At 38.9% G+C, this 13,541-nt stretch overlaps 1 protein-coding gene across 4 annotated transcripts in view; it reads left to right on the plus strand.

Moving 5' to 3' along the window:
- LOC137183450 (transcription factor SOX-6-like) overlaps positions 1–13,541 on the plus strand; it is a 115,058-nt gene that overhangs the window by 33,135 nt on the left and 68,382 nt on the right. For all 4 annotated transcript variants that reach the window (XM_067590520.1, XM_067590523.1, XM_067590522.1 and 1 more), the window contains 2 exons: positions 7,036–7,258; positions 10,542–10,752. In XM_067590520.1, the coding sequence (XP_067446621.1) occupies positions 7,037–7,258; positions 10,542–10,752 (433 nt within the window). In that variant the 5' untranslated portion in view covers position 7,036. The remainder of the gene's footprint in view (positions 1–7,035; positions 7,259–10,541; positions 10,753–13,541) is intronic.

Here is a 13,541-nt window from a genome sequence, read left to right on the forward strand (position 1 = left end):
AGGGCAATTCCCTTCCAGCTTTATTTATCCAGGGAAAGTTACTGAGCACACATGTTCTTTTTAGCAACGCCCTGCTGCTCATTCACACCTGGAAGTCGCCTGGTGCAACCACAGACTTCTACTGATGGCCACCAAACAACTTCACTGCACCGATGAGGGTTAAACCATAATTCTGGTTTATAATAACATGGATCTTATCTGATGCTGCAGGAAACATCACTAATAAGAGCATAATACAGGTTTTAAACAATCACCCATGTTAGTCAACAGTTTTTGGCAAAGAAAACAAGGACTAGCGGTAAAGTTATGACCCACACTGTCAGTTGTAAACATCCCTCACAGTTTATAGACTGACTTCCTGGTTCAACTTTTGCTTACTGCATACTTGTCATAGATTGCTCAGATAGGTGTCTTGTGTAATGAGAGATTATAAGTGTGTTCACTTTCAGTTTTACCTCCAAATAAAGTGCTAAATAATATGACTCAGTGAGCAGACTGCTTGTTTCTTGCCCCTTTGGTCTTTGTTACACCAATGTTGCCATGTTCTCAGATCTAAGCAATTACTTTGGTGGGTAAAATGTTCTTATTACTGATAGAAATGATGGCCAAAACTATGAAAATAAGATCAAAGATGTAATAAACCAGGGTTATCCTTGCTCAGGGTAACTGAATGACAGTCGTTGTCGGATACTACTGCAAGAATGCCACCAATAATGTCCTCTTTTTCAGTGATTTAGCTTGTTTCATTACAGTTTTTTAAATACAGAGCACCCCTCAGTGTCTCTATTTAAACCTCCAGTTTCCCTTTCCCCTTTATTTCACCATATTTTCTTGTTGGGACCATCTAACAGACAAACAATTCCAAGGAAAATCCTCAGTTTTCTTTCTCCCCCCTGCTTTTTCTGTCCTCTCATTCTCTCTCTCTTTCTCTTTGGTATTTCCCACTTCCTCAGTTCTATCCAGCTGGGACGACTGGAGATTTTACACCCAATTGGTTGAGTCGGAGGCCTTTGTCGGAGCCCTTCTCTCGCTCCACAAGTGGCAGAAGGGACCTGAGTTGTGAATGGCGCTTTGTGTACTGTTTTTCTAAGAGGGGGCCCTCTCTCTCCCGCTCTCATCTGTCACAGGTCCCTCTCCGTCCGCGCTCCACAATGCCTGATTGTTTCTGCCAAGTCACCAGGTTCCAAGCCAGATCTGAACAACGCTTTCCTGCCAAATTCCGACCCCGGTTTTCGTTTTTCTTCCACTCACAAAGGGATTCTAAGTTACTGTCCACGTTTTAGAAGGGGACTTAGCTAGCAGTCCTTCAGCAACAGTTTGTTTGTTGAATGTGTGTCTCTGAGCTAAAGGCTGTAAGAATTTCCATAGACAGCAAAGGAAGGAAGAGAACTTAAACCAAAATGCTCAAAGAGAACAGTAAGTAACATTGCTGAGCATACTGTTATTGTGATTATTTATTATATTAGGTATACAACATGTAGTAGTGATATTCAACTGAGACTCTATCATCAGGCTGTTAACCCTACATGTGGGATGATTTCCCCAATCTGACTTCACACTAAAAAAAAAAAGCTCTGCAGGGCATGAGGACGAAAAATTAAAACTCTTCACTCAACAGTGCATGCTCTGTTTAGTTATCAAGCAGGCAATCTCACCCGTATCACTTTCCAAGAAATATCTTAGACAGGAGAACTGCTTTCAGGGAAAGGAGCTGATGTTTTTCTAGATGTCTGACAATATGAAAAGGCTTTCGGAGATCCTCAAGGCGATGTGTGTGAGTAATGAATGTGTTTTGCAGTCATCAGTGTAACATATCGATATATTACTGTTTCCTGAGAGTCTCCATGTAGCCAAATTCATTCTTTTGTTGGTCTCGTAGGGACCTTCAACTATAATCACTCAGTTTCTTCCTTCCTCTCAGTGGTGAAATATGTGATATTGTGAGGTACAGTATAAGACCTGTGGTCACAAAATGTTTTTCACTTCTGAAAGCTGTCCATGCATATGTTTTAGTCAACTGAAGTCACAGACTATTACAAATAAACACTCAAAGGGAACCTTGCTAAACCATTAACATTTATGCACACTTCCAATTGTGATTTTTCTTCAAAAACAGTGATGTCCAGTTAAAGTGATGCACAACATCCGAAAACACACAGTATCTCCCTGATGGGTTCCTCATGTATGAATTATTATTATTGTGTTGATTTATTGTGATTAATTGTGTTGTTTTTCTTTTCTTTCTTTTTCTGTGTGCGGCAACTAATCATGGTGACATGTGATGCTCGCAAGTTTATTCTGGCACAGTTTCCTAGTCAATATCACTGAAATCATTTTTCATTTCCATTATGTTTCTTTTTTTTTTTTTTTTTTTTTTACAAAGGCCTCATCCTTCTTGCAACAACACAGACTCTCCTAATGTAATTATTCCATCTGTGTGACACTAATGATACCTTAGTAAACATTTTGATAATGCAGCTACTGCACTGTAAAAGTGACAAGTCTCTTAGTAAATGGACTGCATTTATATAGCGCCTTTCTAGTCTTCCAACCACTCAAAGCACTTTACACTACATGTCACATACACCCATTCACACACACATTCATATACTAATGGCAGAGGCTGCCATACAAGGTGCCAACCTGCTCATCAAGAGTAGTTCTAATCATTCACACACACTCACACACTGAAGGCCCAGCCTATGGGAGCGATTTGGGGTTCAGTATCTTGCCCAAGGACACTTCGACATGAGGACCGGAGGAGCCGGGGATCAAACCGCTGATCTCCCGATTAGTGGATGACCCGCTCTACCTCCTGAGCCACAGCCACCCCAAAGACAATAGTAATATTGTCTTTAATTTTTATTATGCATGCTCTCCAATCATTAGCACTGTGCACATGTTTGTGCATTCATTTGTGTTCCCATGAGTGAACTTCAAGATTATTGTGAACTTGTGAAGGTAGAAATGAATATATGCACAACTGGAGAATTCATTCTGAAATCAGCTGCAATCTGTTTTGCTGTTTAAGAATGACCCTTAAAATGATTGAAATCCTTATTTATCAAAATATATTTGATGATTTCTAGACTTAAAAACAAATTTAAAAGCAGATCATCACCATTCACCCAACAAGTCATCTGATAAAGGTACACAGTAGCACGCTGGTCAAGCTTAACCTTTGCATTTGCCATGTTATTTAAACAATAGAGTCATCCAAACACAAGTAATGTGATTCTTTGCCTGATGACAAGCTCATGAAGTACACTGTTTTCCTGCAGCGACCAATCACAAAAGGCCTTGTGGCATGCTTATCAACAAACCCTGGTACTGTTGCATGATGAAACCATATCAGTGGCAGCAAGTTATGAGGCTGGGCATTCCTGGCCATATGAGACACAAGTTCCAAGAAACTAAGTCTTAAGCTCCCCCATAAACACAGCACCAGCAATATTGTCAGCTAAATATAGGCTCTCCTCTGTCTTCTCCCTCCCTGGCTACCCATCGCTCTCTCATCGCTCCAGTGTGGATTGCACGAGTTGATCATGGATTAGTGATTTGCTGTTTGTTGGTTGTCTGGGGGTTTTATAATCTCATGTACCCATATCGCTGTGTAAAACAACAGAGGTATGAAGAAATTTAAACCTCTGACTGATGGCTGTTACCGCTCCTATCAGTCAAAACTGGCTGTGGGTGGAGTGAGGAAGGCGCTGGTGGCAGGTTGTAAAAATGAATAAATAAAATAACTGAATACATTTACAGTTTCAAAACAAAACCTTAAAAAAAAACAACCTTACTCCTTTGCAACATAAAACTTGTACAACCAGACATAACCAAGACTTCAACACTGCAACCGTTTGTAAAATTATAATTTTAGCACAGGTCTAGCAGGTGTTAACGTCTTATTAAAAGTAACTGGAGCCTTCATTTGTGAAAATGCAAATATCAGTCCACCATTGTCGTTAAGCAAATAGTCAAAACATGTTCAACAGAAAAAGCAGAAGCCAATCAATATAAAATCATTTGCTTAGCAAGAAATTGTTATCTGGCATTTTTCCTTCTAAAGTTTGTAACAAGTCTTGTTTCTGACTGTCATTTAAGATGGAGATGCAGCTGCATGACTTTATGTAAGATTACTGTTTAGGTTAAGACAAGCCGTCATCATTCTGCTCAAAACGACTAGAAATGTCACACTTCTACAGTATGTAGTGTAATTACAATCACCATCACTTTTGAAGAGGTCGACCTTTAGTAGTTTATTTAAATTCTGATAGTTATATTAGGATGTTTTTTGGGAAATCTTGCTGAATATAGTTTTTAAGCATTCATTTGTTGTCTCATTGAGCAATTTATTTGCCTCTGGGATGATTAATTTTGTAACCACAATATTGTAACGGTCAAACTCATGCTCTGAATTTTTGAGATCATGGAATGTGATAAATGAGAAACACTTGAAAAAAGCAGATAAATATTAAGGATGAAGGAGATAAAAAATGAGAAGATAGAAGCTTCTCACTGGTTTTTCAGTCTACAAAGGTTTAGCTAAGTGAAAGTACTATAAGTGGTTCTCTGACATCTTCAAGTCAGAGTGGAGTGAGTCTCAGTTTTCATGGCATGACACCACTCAACCCTCCTCTGATTTACTAACCTGCATAACAGGCTAACTGGACGCAACATTCTGACACAGGTTGTAAAAGATCACATGCGCAGAACACCATGACCCTCCGAATCACTTTACAACATTCAAACCCACATGGAAATCTGCTCTCTCACATGACACATTACAACACAATTCTCACACACTCGCACTGTTTGGATTTATGCTTCCATACACTTTTCCTTCTTAATTCACTCCATAGCTCTGTTTTTTTCACAGTTTTATCACACTGACACTTGGTTTCACTCTGTTATCTTACTCTTTAATAACTCCCTCTGTAAATTCTGCATTTTTCAACTTTTGCTGCCTCTGCGTTCATCCTGCAACCCCTCCTGTTTGCCTTCAGACATTTGACTGAGGGTCAGATTTACGTTTAAGGGCACCCAGGAGGCTGCATATTTCAGAGATGGACAGCCTGCTGTGATTTACTGTGCGCTAACACTGAAGTAGCAATCTGTTTTACTTCACAGAAGTGTGTGTGTGTGTGTGCATGTGTGTAAGTTGGGTGTGAAGGGGGGCACTGTTTTCATGAATCAGAGCAAAAACAATTCACACAGTAACAGTCTGACTCCCTCTCTGTAGGAATCTGTGTTGTCAGTTATCACTTCGCAACTCTGTATGGGCGTGTGTCTGCTTCTATGGAAAAGTATTAGTGTGAGTGTATTTTTGTATTATTACTTATAAGGACCGTTTAGTCATAAGGATTAAAAAGATGAGGGAAATCCTTCAAAGTAAGCACGTGTATAGGGTTAAACTAAGAATTTGGATAAGGTTTAGATTGTAGTGAATGCTGAGATTAGGCTACTGGAGAGGAGGGTTTAGGGAATAAATGTGGTCAATGAAAGTCCTCGTAAGTATAGTGCAACAAAGGGAAGTCATTACAGTAAATGATGTATTAGCCTAATGACTCTCCCAGCTTGAGGCTTACATTAGAAAAAAAAGAGAGATTTTTCCACTGAAACTCAGTAGCACAGCGTCTGCTTTTTTTAACAACTCCGAGGTGATGAAAGGCCTTGATGCTGCTTAATAGATTAATAGATTATCCCCATGGCAGTATGTCTGCCTGTCTTGACATACAGCATGAATGTGCTGCAGTCATTATAAGTCACTGTGGATGAGTGTGCCCACTAAAAGCCAAAAATGTGACGTGTAGTTCAGATTCTGTGCGTGTGGTTTTTGTGGTGCTGAATGTTTGAATGCAAGGTTCTAAAATTTCCAGCAATTTTTTGTGGCTTAAATCTACAGTCAGTGGTGGACAGACGTTAAAAATTACTGAACATGTTTAACATGATTGCTGCAGTTAAGAGCAACTGTTGAAACTGTGCACATGACTATGTGCTATAATTTATGGGGCATCCTGTCGGTATGACACTAGATATATATATATATAAAAAAAAGTAGTAAAAGAAAGAAATAAACAATAAACAAACAAAGGCCATCTCTCTATCCATCCAGTCACAAACTATGGCATCAACACACATAAAGACATAAAGATACATAATTGTAGAGATATTCTCAAAATGTTAATAATACATATTTAATATTTAATAGTAAATACAAAATAAATGAATAATACATAAAATATGTTCAGTCACGTACATATTTTAGTGTATTTTTTTTTGTAATTATAGCTTCAAATACGATGAATAAAAATTAACCTTTAAAAAATTAACCAGCATACCTATAGTAAATACCTATAATACATATATATTTAAATACACTTAGTGGTGCAACTGACGATTATTTTCATTTTTGATTAATCTGTTATTGATATGGATTAATTGATTAGTCATTTGACCTATAAAATGAAACCAAAAAAAGGTGACAAATGTTGATCACTGTTTCCAAAAGTGTTCTTTTGTCCCGACCGCAACCCAACGATATTTAACTTACTCATCAATTGATCGTCATAGAAGATTAAAGAAAACAGAAGATATCCACAGACAAGCTGGAACAAGAATTTTGACTTTTTTTTTTCTTAAGAAATTACTCAAAACGAATAATCAATCAGCAAAACAGTTGGCGATTCATTTCCTATTGATTGAGTAATCGATTAATAGATTAATCCTTGCAGCTCTGGTAGACTATCAACATCACACATTTCTTAAAATATACTTTCAGTATTGCGCAATATTTCTCACTTGGGCTGTTTCATAACAACCATACTTCCAGGCTTCCAGGAAGACTATGGTCTCACAGTCTCACTGGTGATCAATATCTTTCACTCTTTATCATCAAGAGACCAGCATCACTTTATCTGTTCATCATCTACATCTCTTCCCCTCTCTTCTCCTCAACATGATTTCACAACATTCACTAAAATACAAACCTTTGCCACCAAAATTAAAGGCCTTTCTTTTTTTTTTTTCCTTTGGCAGAATGATGTCTTCCATGCGAGCAACGCCTCCCTTTCAACCACCATCTGAGGAAGAGGAAGCAATAGGTCACGACAACGCGGCCTGGGCCAACGAAGAGCGAGAGGGTCCAAAGGAGACGAAGGCGTCCCCCTCTTCTCATGACCAACCCCACCCCGACGAGCTGCAGCCAATCAGAGAGAAGCAGTCGGATGCTGAGTGGGAGAATGTCGGGCCTGCTGCGATGGTGAGAAGTGAATTACACACAGAGCTGAGAAATTGACCATATCTTATCTTGAGATATGTTGCCATAACTCAAATCTATAAAACAAATGTGGTGAGTGTGTGTACACAGGGTACGCAAGTCAGGGCACACGGCTCATAAAACACTCATGAAATACATGCAGGAGTACACATGGTGTGCAAAATCTCATGCATAATGATGACTGTGCACAATTGAATGCACACACAGGTGAATGCATGCACACACACACACACACACACACCAGTGGTTCTCTCTGGTCTGTGTGCTGCGGGCGCTGCTGTGGGCAGTCCAGTGAGGGTTCTCCTCTAGAGAGTTATACCCCATTGGTTCTTCTCATCGCCACAGCCTGTTCTCATGTGTGTGTGTGTGTGTGTGTGTGTGTGTGTGTGTGTGTGTGTGAGTGTTGAGGTGTTACTCTCTTGGCTTCAGGTTCTGTTGGTCAATAATAGACGAGGCGTGTTTGACTTCAGCCTCCGAGGAGAGGGGAAAGTTCTTAGAGTAAAGTTTCCTTAGTTATCAGTGTTGTAGCAGAATACATTTAACATTTCCCAGACAAAAAGTCTTATTCATTTTTCAAAGAATGTTTTGATAAAGATAATTATATTTTTTGTGTCATTTTGAAACTAAACCATTCTCAGTGCATAATAAAGCAGTTTAACGCCAAAAATGATTTCTAAACTTCAAGCATCACTTTGCATCAGTGTCAGGGTTCAAAGTGGCCTTGAGGCAAAAAAAAGTTCCTGAGCGAGTCCAAATCTTTTTTTCTTTTTACTCTGTTTTTTTTCCCTGTATGCACTACTGTATGTGGCTACTGCCCCTCATGGGCTCCCATTGGAGACTGATGAGAACCTATAAAGAAGGTATTCTTTCAAATGTGTTCTGGATTAAAAGTAAATGTAAAAAAAGTTGTTCTTGGCAAGAAAATAATCAAGTACATTGATTTATTTAATAGAAAATGATTTATGTATGTATGTTTATGTTCATTGTGTCCCCTAGTAACGAGGAATAATCCATCAAAAAAAGGGAGAGAAAGTTTGGACTTTGATTGCCAGTTTAAAAAAATGAACAGCAGTTTTCCAACTAAATAAGATTAGATAAGAATAAGTTCACACCAAAAATTTCTCTTGCATTACAAACCTGCAACCAAGTGTGAGGGAACTCTAATTTAATAAAAACAGACTTATTCTTCTGTAGAACACATTTTTGAAAAGCTTTCATAAGTTGACTAAAACTTTTTATTTCCTGATTCATACTTTTTTACTTTTACATTTAAGCATACAGCATTGCCTTTGAGTGATCTTCAGTCAGTGAAAAAAAAAAACAGGCTTCAAGGACAATTTGCAAGATAACAGGGGTAGTCATGGACATGCATTGTCTGCACCAGTGACCGAATGTGTGACCTTTTGGTTTTTAATATGATCTGACCACCAGGCTTTTTTTTTTGCCCTGCTTGTATACATAACTCCTGGGCACCGTTACATACGGGCCTGAAAAAACACACCTGAACAATCCGCGAGTGACACTCTATCTCCTAATCCTCATTACAGAGGCATCCTCCGCTTAAAGACAAAGTGCACAACAGGGCCTCCTGGAGCCATTTCAAGGGCGTCTTAAGATCCCGCTGTTAGCCAAAGCCCCTTGTCTTTGAAACATAAGCCTCCTAAAGTTCTTGGAGATCCCCCCACTCTGTAAGGGGAGGAGAAAGCGTTCAGAAATAGCCCCTGTGTTAGAACACCTGTGCTAAAGTGTCTGTTGTGTGGGACAATGTGGTTGTCTTGAAGGGCTTATCCTCTCGGTAAATATAGACCCCTTGTGCCTCTCACTTAACTCATAACCCAGCAGAGCAAACAGCACTGGGACACAAACACCCGGGTCATGTAGCACAAAATAGAAAGGCCCATTAGATATCTATCATCCCTTATCAAAAAGTCACTGTCATTAAAACAAGAAATAACCAAAAATCTAAGGAAAAAAATGTCTTGTCTACTACATATATTCTGTAGATCTCACATCAGTGATCCACTTTGCATCCCTTATCAGTTTAACTTACCGGTATTTTTTGATATGTGTGAATTTGTGCCCATGAGGTTCTGAATTTAAAAATGGCAGAAATCTTGGCTTGCAGAAACTAAGAAAATATTACTGGTACATTTAAAATAATCTCCAAACCAGTCAACTCATTAAATTAAGCTTCTAAAGAAACATGATCAGCATATTCAGCAGATTCAGAATTAAAACTGCAGAGACTCTTCTTTTTTGTAGTTTGAAGAAAACATCAACCCAATAGATAGATAGATAGATAGATAGATAGATAGATAGATAGATAGATAGATAGATAGATAGATAGATAGATAGATAGATAGATGTCTAATACTGCTGCGGATGGGTTTACATTGGAGTTAGTTGAAAGCCTGGTTCATCTCATACAGACACTAAAGGTCACCTTGTACATCGGACAACGAGCGGCGTGACAAAGCGTTGGAATCTGATGACCTGGGAATGAGAATAGGTTGAAAACATATGATATGTCACATGATGGAAACTTGCTGTTTGACTCTAATACATGTTAAAATAAGTCACGGTTGTTTCTTCTTATAACAATTAAAACAATACAAACCATGTTGAAGGTTAGTATTGAATTCAGTCCCTAAATGGAAACCAACTTTAATCTGAGCTAAATTTACAATTTCAAGCAACCACCTGTCCAGTTCAATATATTAACAGATCTAAATCCACCAAGTGTTTATATAACATGCACTATTTAGTCACGATAACATTTGGTGGTGTTAGAGGTACTGTTTGTGTTTGTTGACTTAATCTAAAATTTTAAGGCAGCCCTTTCACTCATATTTTTAAGTCGAACAAGTTACAACAAGTTACATTTTACAGTGCAGGTATGTTTCATATTCAAGTAAAAATGATACTGTCATCCAGTATAACTTAAGGTATAGCGATAGAAGAGTGGATCACAAACATGAGACACTACCAGTACAAAGAAATGCACTGGAGTGACATCACTGTGCTCCAGATGACAGACAGATTAAGTACTGTAACCATCACGCTCTGTAAGAAGCAAAATACAATCCTAAACTTGATCTTTCCCCATCATGTCAGCCTATGGTAAGGTGAAGCAAAGCTAAGCAATCGTCAGCTAACTCCAAAATAACAGTGTGGGGATGCTGATCATGTACAAACATCCTGCATCAGTGCTGACACTTTGTACTAAGTTCTAACCTTGATGTGCTCATCTGCTGTCTCTTCACAGGACAATGAAAGCAGTAAGGGCTGCTCCGTCTACTCCTACCGTACTAACTCTACCTCTCCACCCAAGCCAGAGGAGTGTTCCAGGGATCGCGGGGAGCCGATGATCGGCCTCGCTTTCGGGACGCCGGAACGCCGCAAAGGAAGCCTGGCGGATGTGGTGGACACACTGAAACAGAAGAAGCTCGTGGAGCTGACCAAGACAGAACAAGACGGTAAGAGAAAGTCTTCTCCCCCTTAATGTGTATGTACATGAGTTTCAGTCATAAGTTTCAGTTGTAATGTCTCCAGGGAAACTGGGGCACACACTTCAACAGTTCAGACCTGGAGGCTGCAAAGTACATAGCCACTTAACAACATGAGGGGAACTCTAAATGTATGTTTTTGTCTTCATCTGAAGGGCTTTGAGAGAGTTTTATTAGCTTATACAGGTTTGAAAAATGGTATAAACCCATGAAGGAGCATTTAATTGTTCTACTAATTTGAAGCAGGGAGCATACATGATTCTCATTCATGTTACCCCTTTGGATTTCCGTTACTGGAGCAGGAATTCATTACCCAAATGCAAATTTTGTGGTATGGGTGCAGTTACAAGTGTAATTGTCAGAATTCTTCAGTGCCAGGTTTTTTTCTAGTTCCTTGGAGAATTATCGTTTGTCCTCCTGTACAACAAAAATGACTTGTGCAGCTTTCTATCTTGCTCAACGAACCAACATATTCGACCGAGGTGGTAAAATTACACACCAAAGTAGCAAAGGATGATGTATATGTTGCTATATTAAAGTAATTCACTGACCCTGATTTATAGCCATGTCACACTTTGTGCAGCAGCTCTCGTCTGACCGGACCTTATTTGCATTGTCAGCCTTAAAGCTGGCTGCAGACCGGCTAGACTCATCAGGCTGAGCAGCAGCACATAAACAGCAGGTCCAACCACAGTAAATGTGCCTGCTTTTATGTCTAACAACAGCTGATCGTAAAGATATGATATCTTAACAAACACAGATCCATATTTCAGCTTCAAAGTAACTTTAATAACAACTAACAAAGATAAACTTTTAACCATAGGGCATGTGGTTGATTTTCAACTGCAGATAGAAAGCTCCAGAAACAGTTATAGATCAGAGTTCCTTCCCTTACATTTGATAGACAGGACTCTGTTGTTACTCATTTACTGTTAACTCACAGATATATAACAAAAACAGCGTTATCTCTGTATTTTGTTTTCTCTTTCTAAACACATCCTCTCCAGAGGCTCTTTGAACGTCTAAAATTACAACTGACAGATCCCTCACTCCTTGGATCATAATATCAATCAGTGAAAACACAGGTTTCCCTTTCTCCTCTGCTCCTCTGATCTACACCACTAACACAGGAAAAGCGGTGAAGTCTCCATGCCCCAGCTTGCCCCTTCCTAACCTTCAGCAAGCCAGATCTAAAAACCATCTAACACACCTCTTTACTGTTATGGTGCACATAGTAATCGTGATGATATCAGAGGAGTGCTTGATCTCTCTCATTTAGAGGTTTTACTTTGTTATTGATACAGTAAAGTGGGCCAGAATGGGACAGCCAGAGGGCATAATACAGTAGTACACAGAGTCTTTAGTTGAAAGATAGGTAGCTTCGCCTCTTATCTACAGTACAGAAACTGGTTTGAAAGGAAAAACGTGTGTGTGACTGTGTTCAAAAGTGTTGTGACATCTTCCTGTCAAATCAAAGAGGACGTGAGTGGAAGGAAATGCTGGGGGACAACTTTAAGTGTGTGTCTTCTTTTCTGTTTTATCTTTTTTTTTTCTCCCCCCCCTCCTCACATGTGTAGATTGCTTCTTTCCCATCCAAGAACTACCTGCTTAGTTTCTGAGATTACGCTTTTCCAATTTTATGGCTGGTTTCTGCACATAGCCAGTTAAAGATATCAGAATTATTTTCTTTTGCCGCTATTTGTTCTTGTGCAGCATGAAAAACTCAATAAAGTGAAATAATCCGTAACAGTGAACATGAAAAAAACTTGATTTAGTTTTCTCACAATTTTTTTTTTCTCTCTCTCTCTCTTTTTCCTTTTCCACAATGTTTCCAGCCCTCTCAATTGGATCAGGGAATATTTTACAGATAGAAACTGATGTTGATCATAAACAGCACGTTTACTAAACATTTTCTAAAAAATTAAAGGGGCATGATGGATTTAGATTCAAATATCATGTTCTATATAAATGTTTTGAAAGAAAGCTGGAGTCTGTCTTTCCAAATATCTGAAGAAAAAAAACAAAAAACAAGCTGTAGTCATGCAGAAAGTCTTGTGCGCACAGGCTGGCAGATCAGCAGTGGATTTTACACACACAGATACATTAGCAGCGCCACAGTTCTTTTGTGAATACAGCCCCAAAATATTTCATCCAACGATGCCCAAAATGACTCAGATTTCCTGTATATTTTTCCCTCTCTTTAGGAAAAAAAAAAAAATAGAGCTTTCTATTGAGTTTTGTTCTTCCTTTTGCTAATTAGCGAGGCTGCTATCCCTGAGGACTCACAAGTGGCATTGATCATGCTGGAGACGCTTAGCTGAGACAAAAACAAACGAGATAAACGTGCGATATAACCAGGCACGCTGAAACATACAGCGTTAGCATGTATAATAACTCTCTCGTCTTTTAGCCTTGTAAATGTTCATGTCATTTTTCTGTGATCCTTGAAGACTCGTTATAAAAATGTCTTTCATGCAGCGCGCCGGTAATGCGTTTCATTTTGGATATTGATGGGTACCTCTGCTTTTTTTTTTTTTTCTAACGAGTTCAGTTAAAACGATTGGGAGTGATCAATAGATTGCTGAGGCTGAATGCTCCATTATGTGAGTTCTCCTTCAGAGGCATTTAAACCCCCAGATATTTACATTTAAAACTGATGAGCGATAAAACTCCACACCCCTTTTTTTTTCTCTCATTTGTTATTGAATAATACTTCCTCATCAAATTATAACTTTCTCTCCATCACCGGATTATTGTCT

Source organism: Thunnus thynnus, chromosome 5 (assembly GCF_963924715.1).
Source record: "Thunnus thynnus chromosome 5, fThuThy2.1, whole genome shotgun sequence".
Lineage (NCBI taxonomy): Eukaryota > Metazoa > Chordata > Actinopteri > Scombriformes > Scombridae > Thunnus > Thunnus thynnus.